The 17,000-nt window shown below is 40.8% G+C and overlaps 1 protein-coding gene and 1 long non-coding RNA gene across 2 annotated transcripts in view; one reads left to right on the top strand and one right to left on the bottom strand.

Annotated features, from left to right (window-relative positions):
- Positions 1 to 856: 856 nt before the first annotated feature.
- The window catches only part of LOC136849336 (uncharacterized), a 67,002-nt gene continuing 50,858 nt past the window's right edge, over positions 857 to 17,000 (top strand). The window contains exon 1 of the long non-coding RNA XR_010856294.1: positions 857 to 1,996. This is a non-coding gene — a long non-coding RNA (uncharacterized lncRNA). The remainder of the gene's footprint in view (positions 1,997 to 17,000) is intronic.
- On the bottom strand, positions 11,361 to 16,477 carry RnrS (ribonucleoside-diphosphate reductase subunit M2). The gene is made up of 4 exons (XM_067122691.1): positions 16,260 to 16,477; positions 14,196 to 14,273; positions 13,901 to 14,050; positions 11,361 to 12,383 (listed from the first exon to the last, which is right to left on the bottom strand). Exons 1-4 carry the CDS (start codon positions 16,326 to 16,328, stop codon positions 11,547 to 11,549), a joined length of 1,134 nt encoding a protein of 377 aa, XP_066978792.1. The 5' UTR covers positions 16,329 to 16,477; the 3' UTR covers positions 11,361 to 11,546.

The following is a 17,000-nucleotide window of genomic DNA, read 5'->3' as shown; positions in this document are numbered from 1 at the left end:
ATCCAGGGCCTCCCCCCTGGTGTCGGAATAGTCCTTAGACGGAGCGTCATTCAGGTAGTCTTGTGACCTTTTCTTGGACCTGGAAGTAGGTCTGTTTGCAACCCAATTCAGCCACAAACTATCAAGCTGTCACGTCTGGTATAAACTCAGCCTGCGTCAGCCCCCTCAAGCTCTGATGTCCTGACTTTGTGGTCTTTGTGAATCTTACAGTTTAGGAGGAAACTGATATTGGTCCTGTTATTACTGTTTTCCTGAAATCAGTTAAGGGATCCTACTCTACTGCAGTATGGTTCTGCAGTTAAGTAACTAGCACTCTTCACATAGTTTTGAAGCTACAGTAATGATGCGGCCACATTGGCCTCGAGGAAAGTGTTTTGTTGGAACCAGACTTACAGGCTCTTAATTTCATCCCTAAGGTCTGTGTTCGTCTAAGAAAAGTACTCTGTCCACATTCGGTTTCCTGGTCTTTGAGTAATGTATCGGAGTTAGCTTGGTAACCAACAATCATCTTGTTCTTACCTTTCCTTGTTGGGGAAGACCCAAAAATTTTAATCAGCTTAGCTTCTAGTGTTAGTTTTCCTGTACTGTCTGCCCTGTCTGGCGGAACCAATCATTTTGGTTTCCCCTCATCAGGGTAGTGTTGCTGAATTCCTCACCCTAACTTTCTATCTACAGTTGAAGGTCCTCATTTTGGGTGGTCACCTTGGAAAGTACTCCCCTTTACAAGGTCTGTTTCTGTGCCCAGTTTTCTCCTTACAGGCTTTTTAGACAGGACCTCAATTTTGTCAGATCCTCTCTTTTAAAAAAAAAGGGGTTACTGTCATTGGGTCTGCTATTAGGCAGGAAGTATTTTCTTAATACAAGCCTATTTAGGTTCTATTCTAAGCTCATGATCTTAGACGGTGACCACTTACATTATTTTCATTACATAAATTTAGAGGACCTTACTAATGTTCAGGGTAGAATTCTCCTAGTTTTCAACGTCTCTATTTAAGTCTTTAATAGCATAAGAATGATGTTTATTTCTCTGTTATTATTTCACTGGCTGACACGGGACCCTGATCCAGAAAAAGGATTTTGACAAAGGAAAAATCTATTTCTGGAGAGGGGCCCGTGTCACCCGGTGACCCACCCCTGTTTTTCATTCTCTCCCTCCCATGGTAAACATCATTCTAGTGGGGTGGGTGCTAACATGGAATGCGACTAGTGTTGCCTTGTATACAGTCCGCGAGTAGTGCATGGGCTTGTATTGGCACCTCTCTCGTTGGGACTTTTGACATTGGGAATCTCTATAGGATAAGGTTCCGTGTTTTTGTAGTTCACCCTTTTCCATACACGACTCCATCTAGTGGAGCTCGCTCTGGGGGTAGTAACTCCAGCATTTCATTTAGCTTTCTCTGGTATCTAGCAACGGAATTACCTAGAAATAAGTGCTGAATGGACTTTTTCACCAGGTGACACGGGCCCCTCTCCAGAAATAGATTTTTCCTTTGTCAAAATCCTTTTTCTCTCCAGCCTAGTAAGTAAAATGTTCATATTCATTAAGAGAGAGAGAGAGAGAGAACTGAGGTGTTTACAATTGAAGTCTCAGCATAGTAACTGGGATGAAACTTGACAAGCATGGTTAAACTAGCTGGGGAGGAGAGTATAACCATGTGTTGCCTCACATATGAAATTCGGATTTTAAATAATTTTATGGTGAGTAGAGATGTGTGATAGGCTAATCATAGAGTCAACTAAACTTGTAATGAAGTACGATACAGTAAATCAGAGAAGGAAAAAAATATGGCAACGCATACTACGTACGTGTTTACATTATAAATGTCGGGACAATCTTATTTTTATACATATTTTATGATAATAATAGATCAATATAATAATACAGTTTAAATGGATTTTGTAAGTGAAATAACATTGATATTTTGCTGTTTTTTCATTATAGGACACATATACTGAGAGAGGGAGAGAGAGAGGTTGAACTGAGGTGTTTACATTGGTAAGCTGTTTTGCAATTTTGTTGGATTTTAATTTAGCATTTTATTGATATTTTGCTGTGTTTCTATTAATATTGATATTTGAAAATTAGTAAGAATTAGTAAATCATTTCATCATAAACAGTGTACTGTATTTAGTTATGAAATTAAATTAAAATACAGTAATTAGTGAATATTGCTCCACAAAAAAATTTGCAAATTAGTGAATTTTCTGCGATATACTTGGAGATAAGTTCCACAGAAAATCCCGCGATTAACTTAAGGTGCTATTCATGATCCACGATTAACTGAAGGCCAGATTCGTGATGCGCAGTTAACTGAAGGCACAATTTCTGATCTACGATTAACTGAAGGTGCAGTTGCTGATCCGCAATCTAGCGGGGACCCGCTGTATATCATTTCAGTACGTTATGACCAAATATAAGCAAAAACCAACAACACACTAACATATCATGAAAACGTCACAAAAATACAAATGAATCAGTCGAACGGCAGGCACAGAGGGAAGAGCGGCAGTCTCTCTCTCTCTCTCTCTGTGTGGCCAAAAGCAAAGTGAGCCTATACTGACTGGGTGGTTGGGACTCCCACCTGTAGTCAGTAGTTAACTACATACGTAACCACCTTGTTTAAAGTTAAACGGCTGGTTCTCCAACTGTGCTGAAGCATATTCCTCATGTAAAGACCAATGGTTTGTATACTGTGTAGGAACAACTGCCGTATCAACGGATGATCTCTGAATAATCCGCCAGTGGCCCTTGGTATCTCTATACCACTCGAGCATACAACTGGTCAAGTCTGCGGACCCCATCCAGAACATATGCTTCCGTGGCAGGGAAGGGATGGGAGCATGAACGTCCCCAGTCTCGAGCCCTGGGCCTGTCTGGTCCCTGGTTCCTGGAAAAAATTCCAAGGAGGTGGAGGGAACAGGTGAGAGATACCCAGCACCCTTACTGTGCCTGGTAGGCGAGTAAGGCCATGGGCAGTTGTCAACCTGTGGTGATGACGGCCACATGGTCTGGGAGAGTGAACACGGATGGGGGCTGTCCAGGGGAGAGCGCTCCTGTTCACATGAGCATGGATGTGGCTGACCCGAAGACGTGCTACAGTTCCATTAGAAGCTGAGGCCTCTACAGTAGAAGAATATAGCGAAGGGCATCTCCTCTTGCCTTCCCCAGGTGGCAGATCGGTAGGTTAGAGTCAACATTCTGGGATCATTGCACTGTTCCTGTATGGAAGCGGGCAGGGGGTGAGTGAGCGCTTGCACACTCTGAACTCACTCTTTCTCGTTTCTGAACTCACTCTTTCTCGTTTCTGAACTCACTCTTTCTCGTTTCTGAACTCATTCTTTCTCATTTCTGAACCCACTCTTTCTCGTTGGCTAGGGTCCAGTCCATAGACCCAGGACCCTTACCAGTGTCATGGGGTCCTTGGGCCCCCGTGCAGTGGTAGAACCTTTACCAGCTTGGGGAAGTGACTTCCTGGGGCTGGTATCAGTGACATGGAGGTCTGTGGAGCCCCGTGCACTTACAGCTCTCATGGCATGGGGTTCTATAGAGCCCCATGCAACTGTTAGCCCTGGTGCACAGGGGTCTGTAGAGCCCCATGCACCGGTGGAAGGTTCTTTACCAGTCCGGGAAGATGAATTCCCAGGACCGGTATTGGTGGCATGAGGGTCCGTGGGACCTCATGCACCGGATGCTCTCATGACACTGGGGTCTGTAGGGCCCCATAGACAGGGAAGAGTAGCAAGAGATCCTGTAGCCTTCCCCACAGAAGAAGGCTGGCTGTCAGAAGCCCTACAGAACTTCTACAGCTGGGAGAGGCAACCTTCTTCTTCCTTCGCTTGCCAGCTTAGAAAGAAGAGGAGGAGGAGGAGATGACAGCACACGACGAAGACTAAGGAGATGACGATGTAATTTGATTCTCTTCTTTGATTTCTACTGCAGGTCTGTTGCTATTCCAGGACCCTGGCACTGTTCCCGCGTAGGAACATTCAGGGGGTGAGGCAGTGCCTGCACACTGGGTGCTCACTCACTCTCATTGGACCGTGCTCTGATCTGTTGACCATAAGCATTTACCTTTTCACGGGAGTCTGTGGGACCCCATGCAGCAGTAGAAGAACCTTTACCAGTCTGTGGAAGAGACTTCTCGGGACCGGTAATGGGGACACAGGTGTCCGTGGGATCCCGTGGACCTGTACCTCCTGCAACACAGCACTCAATGGAGCTCCATGCAACAGTTGCTTCCAGTACATGGGGACCCGTAGAACCCCGTGCAGTGGTAGAAGGTTCGTTACCAATCCGGAAAGGTAACTTCCCGGAACTGGTATAGGTAACATGGAGGTCCGTGAGACCCTGTGCACCATTTCCTCCCGTGACAGGAACCCTGTGCAACAGTTCCTGTGTCTGTATACAGATTGGGACTCTGCTCTGTCCAAGTACTGGGAGCTTTGGAAGAATAAGGGGAGGAGGCAGCCAGCATCACACAACGAAGATGGAGGTGAAGACGACGATGATGAATTGATTTCTCTTCGACTTCTGCTGGTCTATTACTGTTCCAGGACCTGTGCACCATTCCGATGTGGGAACGTACACAGGGTGGGAGTGAGTGTAACCACACTCTGGACTCCCTCTCTGAGCCGGGACCAGTACCCATGTCACGGGGGTCTGTGGAACTCCATACAACTGTTGCTTCCGTGCCACAGGGGTCTGTGGGAACCCGTGCAGTGGTTGCTTCCGTGCCTGTAGACAAATTGGAAACTCCTGTACGATAGGCAACAGAAGTTGCAGTAGCCTATGTACTTCTAATAAGAGAACCTGTATCCTTCCTAAGCCCCTCAGGCTCTACATCATCTGAAAAAAGTAAGACATTACAAATTTCCAAGTAATTTGTATATCTCAGATACAAATTTCTACAAGCGAAGAACAAATGTCTTAGAGCAACGAATGTTCACTATAACGAGGTGAGCAACCCGTTTAAGTTCATTACTATGATAACGCTAAAACCAGTTTGATAAAACTCAAGGTTTCTCTCTGGGCTAAAATAAAACATACAGTTTGCGTTATACTGTACTGTATTAGTATAAGCAAGTTTTATCATAATGTAAGCAAAACAACAAGGCTAAAATAAGTTGTTGAGTTTGTGTTATATCATATGAGGAAATTAAATCAGAATACAGTATAAGTAAAACAACAACTACACTCACATATCACAGCTATTCAAAATATAAACAAGTGAATAGTAAGTCGAATGGCAGGTGGCAGAGGAGATATGTCTTTTTCTGATGGCGGCCGAAGGTAAACAGTGCTTTACCAACTGGGTGGGTGGGACTCCCACCCTACTGTCAGTAGCTAACTACCATTACCACCTTGTTTAAAGTCAAACAGCTGGTTCCAGGTATCCTCATGTAAAGACCGAAGGTTTGTTCATGTGTAGGAACAAAAAAAAAAAAAAACACTCAAGGTTCACTATAACAAGGGCATAGGGTTCACTATAAGAAGATTATAGGGTTATAGGCTTAGGTTTGTTACTAGGGAAAAGCCCAAAACCCAAAGGTGCCTCTTCTTGGCTCGGATAAGTCGTGGGTTTGCATAATCTACATAGCAACACACAACTACTCTCATATAAACACAAGTATTTCACAAACAAAAACAAAGGTAAGTCAAATGGCTCCTGTTGGGCAGAGGTGAGACGGCTTCATCCAATGATGGCTGAAAGCAAAAGTGAATGTTTACTGACTGGGTGGGCAGGATTCCCACCCCTACTGCTGGTAATTAACTACCTTGTTAAAAGTTAAACAGCCGTTTCAGCCCTTTGCTGCAAGCAATATCCCATATGTAAAGACTGAAGGTTTGTATTTGTGTAGGAACAAACTCAGTGGCAGAAGCATAGTGCAAGAAAAGTTGATGGCTTTTCCTCATTATTAAATGACAAATTTTTAAAGTAATTTGCATTTTTCCTAACTATACACACCTGAGGTCTTTACATAAGGACTATGCTTCAGCATAGCTGGACACAGTCATTTAACTTTCAAACAAGGTGGTTAGGTAGTTAACTACTGGGCACCGGGTGGGAGTCCCGCCCACCCGACCGGTAAGCATTCACTTTGCCTTTCGGCCCAGGTGTCAAACTGAGAGGTGGCATGAGGTGGGCATATAACTATAAAGACCCCAGGTTTGCATAGTTAGGAAAAATACAGATTACTCTAAAAATTTGTCATTTGTTCCTACACAGTATACAAACTGTCAGTCTTTACATAAGGAAGACTAACTTCTTGGTGGGAGGAGTCTGAGTGAGCTTCTGAACTGACTGGTAGTTTGCCTCACCTGGGTCTTCTTCCTGGTCATGTAGATCAAGAAAGAGACCCTTGCCTCTGACATGCTGAATGGAGTATGGGAACTGCGTGTTCAGCTGTCAGAGTTCTGGGCCGTTTCGAAAGAATGGGTATAAAGCAGCAACATTATTCAAAAAGGGGCTAGGATGAATCTTTGGATGTCAGAGACAATAAAGCAATGTATAAGGAAAGGGTTTGTTTTATTGTCAGGCCCTCTCTCCCCTTGTTAGAGATGGTCGGGATTGCTTCTATCTAACTAAAATTATAGAATATAGAATGGGAACTCGATGTGCAACTTACCTGCATCGACGCACGTTCCAGCAAGTGATGGCCTGACCTACCCCCTGCCTGCGGGGAGAGGAAGGATGAAGGAGAAAGGAGGGTAGTCCAGTCACTCACACACTCACTCTCTCTCTCTCTCTCTCACAACCGAACACCTTAGGCGAGATGCTACCTGTCCTCTTAGAGAAGCTGGGTAAGCAGTAGTGGGACATGATGCTGAATGCACCCAAGCTGAAAGGCAAGAGGCCAAAGCCAAGAAGCCGGACAGACATGAATACGAACGTAGAGGAAGAAGAATGGACATGATGCCGAATGGCCAAATGCTGAACAGACATGAAGCCAAATGTACAAGTCGAAACAATCTTGGGTGGGTCATAAATTAGATAATAGCCACAAACCTTAATTAGATAATTACCAATTTCGTTACTGGTAACAAGGAAAACAATTTTTTTTCTACTTGAAATTTATTATCCCTTGAGTTTGATTGTGGATTTTGTTAAGATAACACAAGGAGGAAGAAAGCTCCTTTTAAGTGGCTATGCCTACGTTGTGGATAAAAAGGTTAAAGTGCTGGACTTAAAACTATTGATGATAAAGTACAAAGCAATGGGTGTGATCATTCTCATCCACCTAATGGGGCCCGTAAATTTGGAAGAAGTTACAAGCACCATAATTAGGAATGCAAAAGAACTGCCATTTAGTGTGGCTGGAGCCCTACCTATATTAAAAACCTGAAAGAGTCATACGAAGAGCAAGAAAGGTAGAAATGGTCGAAGCTTTGGATGTAACAACGCAAGGAGAGAATTTTCGGATGTATGAAAGTGATGCTGGGGTTATCTTTTCTACTAAAAATTTTGGAACTCTTATCAAAAAAGCAAATATGGTTTGGAGATGGAACATTTGACTCTGCCCCACTGGGCAAACAATTATATACTATCAATGCGCTTATTTTTGGAAACAAAACTTTGCCTTGTTTATTGTATAGCAAGTAATAAGCACGAAAGAGCCTACGACGGATCCAGCTTCCATAGCATTAGATTTCGAAAAAGCAGTAAGTAATACTGTTAATTAAACTTTCCCAAATACATTATTTTTTCATTTTGGCCAATGCCTATGGCGTAACATTCAAGCCAGCGGACTGCAAAATTGGTATGCTGAACCTGAGAATGCACACCTCATTAAGCAATTGCAGGCTCTTGCTTTTGCCCCACTACCTGATGTTCAAGAATTATTCGATGTAGAATTATGGTCAGTTCACTCACGTGTTATGGATAATTTGCCCAGAACCAACAATTTGCTTAAAGGTTGGAAAGCAGCTTTCAAAAAATGAAAGAATTAAGTCTATTTGCAACTTTCAAAAAAAGGCGTAACATAATGCATCCCACATTACCCAAGCTTCTTAGAATCACCAGGAGTGAAGTTTTAATCGAAGGGGCATCTATGGGAATCATGGACAAACATAAATATGATGTCATCAACGAAAGAATTAAGTCTATTTGCAATTCCTATAACAAAGAAGACGGCCTGGTTTCCTACGTGCTTTTGCTAACAATTTTTAATTACATAAAATATTTATACATTATTTTACACAGTTATTTTACGACTTACATTGTTTTCAATATTTTGTAGAAGAAAGTTGCAAATACTAATTTCAATGATTACAAGTTTTAATTCCATAATAAAATTTTTATATTTTTTTTACATAATGATTTACTTCACTTCGTTATTATGTTATGGCTGACATTGATTTCAATAATATTTTGTGAAAGAAAGTTGCAAATAATGGTTTTAATTGTCTATCCTATTACTTTCGACTTCTTATATATTCAGCATCTTGACCATTCGGCTTCGGGTCAGTTCGACTTTCTGGCCATTCTGCATCAGGTCCATTCTTCTTCCTGTCCGTTCGACTTCTTGGCTTCGGCATAAGTGCATTCGGCATCGTGTCCCCACACGAGGTAAGCTACAGCTTGTTGAGCAGCCACCACAAAACCCAAGGAAAACATGTCCAAGGACTTGTGGGAAACGTCCCAAAGGTGGAAGGAGGTTAAGGTGGTGTGGCGTGACCACACCCCCGCCTTCAGTACTTGAGGAACCGACAGATTCTTCCTGAATGCAAAGGGCAGAGCAATGCTCTTGACTTTGTGGGCTTTCACCCCAGAACACACTAGGGTTCTCCTCACTTGAACCAGAGTACGCTCAATTGATTACCTCATGAAGCCAGAAAGAGTTGGTGTTCTTGGACACTTCTTTCTTGGTTGAACCAGTACTAACAGAGTCATTGACACTCAGGCTTGAGGTGTCGAGTCTTCTTTAGATAGTACCGCAGCACTCTAACAGGACAGAGTAGCATCTCGTCTGGATCGTTAGCAACAGCAACAAGGTCCTCTAGAGAGGGGATCACAAAGGACTCGAATCGGGCATCAGGGACCAATGGACTCTGAGTCTTCACTACAAAGTCTGGGACAAAATCGAGTGTAACTGGTCCCCATCTCCTTGAGCAGTTTATTATAGGATTTATATGACTCCATTGAGAGTCTAATAGAATCCTGTAACAGTAAAATCCTTTTACTCCAATGTGGGTTTTAATATCTAAGGTTATGGATGATAACAAAAGGGGTAGTGAATAAGTGATTGACAAGAATGAGAATGTACTACTTGTGACAGTATTAATGGAAAATCAAGAGAAAGTATAGAAGGGGACAATACTGAATGAATTGATTGTTGAATGTATGAAATGAAAATTTTGCAAACAATAACATAGTTGGATGAGAAAAGAATTAGTGGTGGAGGATACAGATGCATGGAGGCAATTCATTTGTGGGCACCCCTTCGAGGATTAAAGCATTTTTGCAATTGATAAAGAAAGTGCTTACCTCTGGATACAGCCAAACAATATAGGTGCATTAAAAATTGCCAAAAATATATTCCTTTGTGTCTGGCACTTTGTTTACAAATATATTAGCTATGTCCTGAGGGTCAAGAAAAAAGTGGGGGACAACTGATATGTTGTACTCCCCTGAATAAAAAGTTGGTGGGGTTATGTCCCCCCCCCCCACAAATGACACCCATGCTAGTCAGAGACCAGGATTGGCATCAGTAGGCAGGCTACCAGGGCCAGAAGTGTCCGGGGTAGACGGCCTACTGGGGCTAGTACCAGTACCAGAGTTCTGGAGAACTCCAGGAGCAGTTGCACCCATGCGCTAGGCAACGGGAGCAGTGATACTCACGCTAGCAAGACCATCAGGCCTCTCTGCAAAAAGAGGGCTAGCCGCTGGAAACTCTACTCGACTTCCTGTGCTAGCTTGCTTTAGAAGAAGGCGAGGAGGCAACAGCACTAGACGACTTCCTTCTCTTCCTCTTGATCTTGTTAAGCGCGGAGAGAACATCACCAGAGATGTATATGGCAGCATCCAGGACACATGCCCGATGCTGCATGAGGGGTCACTAAGGAAGTAGAAGCACACCTAAAGCTAGCAGACAATGTGGCTGGTAAGTTGTCATGATCACAACAGAAGCAGATACTGGCAGGCCCCTGGTAGCCTACGAGTGATCTATAAATTCAAGACACTTTTCTCCTCTGAGAGGCACATAACTCTCCAAGGCCCTCGGCCTCCACCACACTTGAAATAGAAGTTGGGTTAGTTGATTACGCTCATGTCAGTGTGACACACAAAGTGAGGGAGGGTTATCCCCAATAGGACAGGGGAGAAACCAAATACACAGGTTGTCCTTCCCTGGACAGCACCTTATCCTGCAGTTTCCTTTCCAAAGACAGCTAAAGTGACTGAGGGGTGTATATACCTTTATATATATATACAGTATATAAATTATGACAAAATCCACAAAGGAAAGAGAAACAATGGAGTGCTGCGAGGCCTTTTGATTTATCATCCTCTACTCTGCTAAGTAAAGAATAAGTCAAAACTCCTTGCAGCAATCCATTCTTTCTCTTTCCTTTGTGGATTTTGTCTTTATTTATACATTCATCACCTACCATATTTTCATGATTCAGTTATATATATATATACAACAATCACAAAAATATTTCAGCAAAAGGAAAAAAAAAAGCAAACATCAGTCAGGCAGAGAAGCACAGACATCCTCACTCGACGGTGGCAAAGTGGAGTGCAGACTGAGTGGGTGGGGCTTCCCCCTACCATCAGTGGTTAACCACCTCGTCTGAAAGTTAACCAGCCATTCCAGCTCACATTTGCAAGCTAAATCCTATGTAAAGATTGGTTTGTATTTGTATGGAACAAACAGTTTATCTTCAACTTGAATCCAAAAACAATTATTTTAGTTGCTACAAGCTGTAGATTTTTGTTAGTCAGGCAACCACCATTGCAAATCATCAGTGATGTAAAATCTTTACGAAAAATGCATCTTTAAAATAACGTAACGACAAGGGCTTGTGTTTAGTGTAATAACCACTGAAAAAATTGATAAGGGAAACACTAAATTTTTGTCCAGCAGCAGCAGCTCCAAATTAGGTACATCTAGTCTAGATTAAAATTGTAGTTAAATATGCTTTAAGGTAAATTGTAAGACACTTGAACAGCCCAATGGGCACGTCTTCACACTGAGATCAAGGTTGGGAGACCTAATCCCTAAAGTTTGTGAACCTTTTAAAGCACAGACATTCAAGTTTGCTAGCACAAAAATATAAAAATATCTTAGTTCAACAATTTAGAACATCAAGGTAAATATGCAAATATACAATACTCTAAGAGGAATATGATAAACCAATGTGAAATTAAATATTTTATTGCTAGAAATAATTCCTTAATATAAAGCTCTGAAAATACATCTGGAATATCCCCAGACTATCACAATTCAATAATGCAAAAATTAAAATTACTTTTGTACAAAATTAACGGTACTGAGTACCCTTTGCAAAAGTATGGTACATTACTAATAAAATAACTATATCTTTGTTAAAAGTCTGCGTCCAATGTAAAACTTCTCTGTTCACTACCTGACATAACCCCACACTTCTGGTACTCCCCTACTCTCTTTTCAAAGAAATTAGTCTTGCCTTCAAGGGAAATATTTTCCATAAAGTCAAATGGATTTTCTACATTGTAGAGCTTATCACAGTCTAGTTCCACGAGAAGGCGATCAGCCACAAACTCAATGTATTGCCTCATCAATACACAATTCATACCAATAAGGTTAACAGGGAGAGCATCAGTTAAGAACTCTTGTTCAATTTTAACAGCATTATCAATTATGGAGTGAACGTGTTCCTGGCTGGGCTTATTTACTAAATGCTTAAACATAAGGCATGCAAAATCTGTGTGCAGGCCTTCATCCCTGGAGATGAGTTCATTACTGAAAGTGAGACCTGGCATTAATCCACGTTTCTTAAGCCAGAAAATGGCAGCAAAAGATCCACTGAAGAAAATTCCTTCAACAGCAGCAAAGGCAATGATGCGCTCAGCATAAGTGGCAGTTTCATTTGCAATCCATCTCAAAGCCCAATCTGCCTTCTTTTTTACACAGGGAAGTGTCTCAATTGCATTAAACAATCTGTGCTGCTCATCTGTGTCCCTGATATAAGTGTTAATTAAGAGGCTATACATTTCACTATGGATATTTTCCATGGCAATCTGGAAACCATAAAAGCATCTTGCCTCTGGTACTTGAACCTCTTGGCAAAATCGCTCGACGAGATTCTCATTTACTATTCCATCTGAAGCAGCAAAAAAGGCCAATACATGAGAAATAAAGTGCCTTTCCTCATCCTTGAGTTTGTCCCAGTCACCCAAATCCTGGAGAAGAATTATCTAAGATTAGATGATGAAAAAATGTCAAGATGAACATTAATAGTAAAACTATATCGGTTGAGTAATCATAATCACCTACCAACTGATCCTTCAGTTACAAAAACAGGTTTTGATTTGGAATGAATTCCAAATGGAGATACAGCTGACCCCCAACTATTCGCAATTTTTGTGGAACAACTCCAAATAATTCATGGGAAATTTGCCTATTTTATATATATAATATATATATATATATTATATATATATATATATATATATATAAAAATATATATATATATATATATATATATATATATATATATATAAAAAAAAGTAGAATATATCTAAAATATTCACTACTTATCTTCATTTTATTTTTGTGATTCAATACATTATATTTTTTTATATATATATATATACATATTTAATTTTCAAATATTAATATTAATGTAAACAGCAAAATATCAAAATGTATTTTTTTTTCTTAAAAATGTTTGCCAAACGATGTACCAATGTTACCCTTATCTATGTTAAAAGAAAACGGTGAAGACTAAACACTGTGTGTGTGCCTGAATATAGGGGTAACTTGATTAGTTTTCACCTAGGTAAGAGTAACAGTTGTAGGAGTGTTCACTCATAGCTGTTAGCCCTATATTTTTAAGGGTAATGTTGTAAGTTGACTTTGAAATATTAGTTTTAGGATGATATTTTAAGGTGTATCTGATGTTTGAACTATTAAAATAGGTAGTTCTAAGCATTTTTTGAGGGGGTCACAAGTATTAGCGAATTTCAGCTATTTGCAGGCGGTTATGGTCCCTAACCCCTGCAAATACTGGTGGTCTACTATACTATAAACATCTTAAAAATAACCTGTTGTTATTATAAGCAATAGATAAAAATGAATTTAAACAAATGTACTAAAGAGCTTCTATATTCTAAGTAGTGGGAAAGACCTCATGTTAGAGTGATAACTTGAATAAGAAATGGATCATGAACGATTCTAAAATCAAATTTGGGTGAATGGAGCAATTATGCAATTGTGACATGGGAAAAACCTTCATATACATGGCAACCAGCCTATTAAAATGAGTGAAAAATTAGGAATAAGAAAAATATACATATGTCTATTAAATAACTTTACAAAAGTTATTCAGATAAACTACACTAAATGAGGTCTATCTGGAGACCACAAATGAACCTGGATGACTTAAATGATAAAATTTCACAACTGACCAACAAAGCAGATTAGTAATTGGAAGCTTGGATGATGCAACAATAATGACCTTGTGCAGTGCTGTAGGACAGTACAGTAGTGATAAAAATAATGACTTGGCTGACCATCCAACAAATTTAACAGAAGTTTAGGTGATCTGATTATTCAGAATATTTAATTACTCCTACTAAGCCTAACTCTCAACTTACGTACAACACTAATACCTATATGAATTATCATAAGGTGACAAGAAAATTGCTGTATCACATTTACAGGGGTTAGCAAGAACGAACTCAAATGCAAAGTTTACCTTGGATAAATCCACCTCCTCCACAGTCCAGAAAGAAGCCACAGCCTTTTTGTACATTTGGAAAATGTCTTGGAACTGAATTGGGAAAATCACAAAGCGGCCAGGATTGTCTCGCAACAGAGGCTCAGCTTCCTTATCAACTGCTACCACCTAAAAGAAATTTAATATATGCTGTTAAATCTGACCATTTTACATTAATCTGTGAAATCAGATAATTTTATATCAAGATATGTTGGGTTAAAAGGGTAATTTCTGTAGCATCTTTAATTTACTATAAAACATTAAAATAACTCACTTTGGTTTCTTGTGGTGATTTAACTGGGGCTGATACCTTTGAGCCATTCTTCTGAATCTTTTTCTTCAATACATGTTCCTGTAATTTTAGAGGTGCATGAGAATGACAATGCAGGTTATGAACCAAATGTAATTAGTCTTAAATAATACTAGATTCTTAATTACTGTACAATACATACTTTCCATGGGTCTTTGTGCAATTTAAAATAATTTTTTTTTTTAATTGTTCAGATTTCAATTGCACCCAATAAAACGTACAAGGTTAAGTAGCCAGGCTAGGAATACTACATGCACAATAAAAATGATTAACAGGCATTTGCTGGTCAAAATACAAAATGAAATTTACTAAAATAGTAAAACCTGTATAACTGAATCCTATGCTAGGGTCAAGACACTGATGAACTCCCACATCACTGGGCAATAATCTAAACTTAAACCAGAAAAGAACTTTAGATTGAATACCTAACCTATTAGGCTACCATGAGGCCTACAATCATGCAAAACATTTCATTGGCGTGTAACTGGGAAGCCAAGTATGTGATATACAACTGCATATCAACAATTACAAGCCTATCTCTTAACAATTAAATGACCAATTGGCTGAGAGAAACAAATGATACACTATGCTGACATTAACAATTCAATCAGTCTACTTTTTCAACACACATTCATGGAAATATATAGGAAAATAGTATGTCAAGTAGGCTAGGCTACCCAATCAGATGACAAAAACTAGAAAGGAACTGCACACTACTGGATACTGTTTACTAAAAATATGCTAATGGTATCATTATTCAGTCAATTTTTACCACCATACAATTTAACAGTGGTATGCAAGTGCTGCTGGGAAGCATGATTTTTTTTTCCTTTTATATTAAAATAATGTAAAACTATCCATCTGGAAGCAATACATGTCTGACCTCTGCAAAACACACTTGTGCTAAGCTAACTGGAGGCAATGACAACTAGGCTTGGGACAGAGGAACAGATGTGCTTTCTAGCCAAACTTCCCTTTTGTCCCACTCAAGGCAGGAAATATCATGTCTGGCCTGTGCAAAGGTAATGAGCAGAAATGATCCGCTTGCACAGCTAAACTCTTTGCAGAAGATTAGGTTGGGATGCATCACATATTTCGGTGATTCATCCCACAGCACTCGACATCATAATATCAAGTGAAGGAGGGAAGGACCCAGCATCCTGCACTAAATTACAAAGCAAACCAATTTGTTTGCCTAGTGCAGATTACAGCATAGCTTTCTGATTTTTACGACCCGTTATCTCTAGATTGCCATGACTGTTATACACCCCATTGGCTGTGGGGTAGGGATGAAGAAACAAAAGGGCCTCGTTAGTAACAGCCATGACTGCTAACTACATAAAACAAGGGAGCCTCACCATGAAGAAAGGCATTTGGGTCGTTTCGGCCGTAAGCACGTTTACGTGCAAAATGGGCGCCGTGTTTAGTACCAGCCCCTTGGGGATGTACGTGAAACATGAAATAACAATGGTAAATACCATAAACATAACGTCTCACATTGTTTTGGATGTTACGGCCTGAAGTGACTTGCGGCCGAAACGACCAGGACCGGAGGAGTTTCCCCCCTCTGACTTCCCGACCTTTTTGCTGCCGTTTCCCCTTCAGTCCCCAATGACGCCATAGGCTAGGTCCCAGCACTCAGTCCTGGGCCTCGTTTAATACTGCAATTCCCACCTCATGCCAGAGATGAGTACAGCCAAGCCTTTCTGAGCCTGCGGGCGGAGTGACCGAGCCTTCGAAGGGCAGCGGCGGCGCTTCACCTCAACCTAACCTGGGACGAATAGGCCTACCTGGTCCTGGGGCAGGGCAGGCTGCTACGACCTTCCTACACAACTGAGATGGGAGTCAGGCCTACCCTATCGGTCGTTATAACCTACCCTACGGTACGATGTGTCCCACTGAATCGTTCACACTAGGCCTACACCTAAAAAGGTGAGGCGATTCACACTGCTGCTGCTGCCAGGAGGTTTTGGGAGGCGGGGGCGGGGGCAGGCTCGTCAATGAATGAGTGTGTGGGGAATCTCTCACCTGGTTCTCTTTGTCGTTGAAGGAGATGTTGACGTTGTTCACTCTCTCGGCTAGAACGTTGGCGGGCATTTTGGCACCAAGACAGAGGTGGAGTTCACGACGTTCGAAGCGGCGGCTGACGCTGGTTTGAATGGCTGGGTCCCTGCCATGACATATCCTTAAATTTGGCGCGAAGCCCCAGCCCTGGGGTTCCCCCCAACAAGAGAAACAAACTCTAACCAATCAGGAGCCGGTATTCAGACGCGGTATGTATTACTCCGCTACTGGTTTATTTACATAAATATAATTCCTCTTTAAAATGATAATGATACTTGCATCAATGGAGTTTTTTATATTCAATATTGTGAAAAAGAATATTTATGTGATCTTATATCGTATCTAAACGAGAATGTATACTTTCAACTTGGCACTACTTTATTAACGCCCAAAGAACATTTAATATGATAAAAGGCGCGCAACTTTATTGTATAACTTTTGTGCCAAACTTATTGAGGTCACTCAAGTATGTGAAGCGTATTTCTGGAAAATGTACTGAGTACAATATTAATTGCTCTCAGTATTAATATTATGCTTCATTAGTCAATATATATAAAATTCAAAGAAAAACAAATGTTCAAATGTGAGTATGTCTGAAGATGTGGCACCACTGGCGCGCCAAAAGTTTGTATTTTCCCAGAAATGAATAAATACGACACAGAAATATGCATGAGTCGACAACATAGAGTATAATGTATTTTATTT

Source organism: Macrobrachium rosenbergii, chromosome 20 (genome assembly GCF_040412425.1).
Source record: "Macrobrachium rosenbergii isolate ZJJX-2024 chromosome 20, ASM4041242v1, whole genome shotgun sequence".
NCBI classification, from domain to species: Eukaryota; Metazoa; Arthropoda; class Malacostraca; order Decapoda; family Palaemonidae; genus Macrobrachium; species Macrobrachium rosenbergii.
The sequence above is the reverse complement of the archived record's forward strand: the minus strand, read 5'-3'. Positions and strand labels throughout refer to the sequence as shown.

Coding starts and splice junctions, on each gene's coding strand:
- RnrS (XM_067122691.1), bottom strand. CDS start 16,328: ATGCCCGCCAACGTTCTAGCCGAGAGAGTGAACAACGTCAACATCTCC. Junction 14,051..14,195: donor AATCACCACAAGAAACCAAA/GTGAGTTATTTT, acceptor AATTTCTTTTAG/GTGGTAGCAGTTGATAAGGA. Junction 12,384..13,900: donor AGGAGGTGGATTTATCCAAG/GTAAACTTTGCA, acceptor ATTCTTCTCCAG/GATTTGGGTGACTGGGACAA.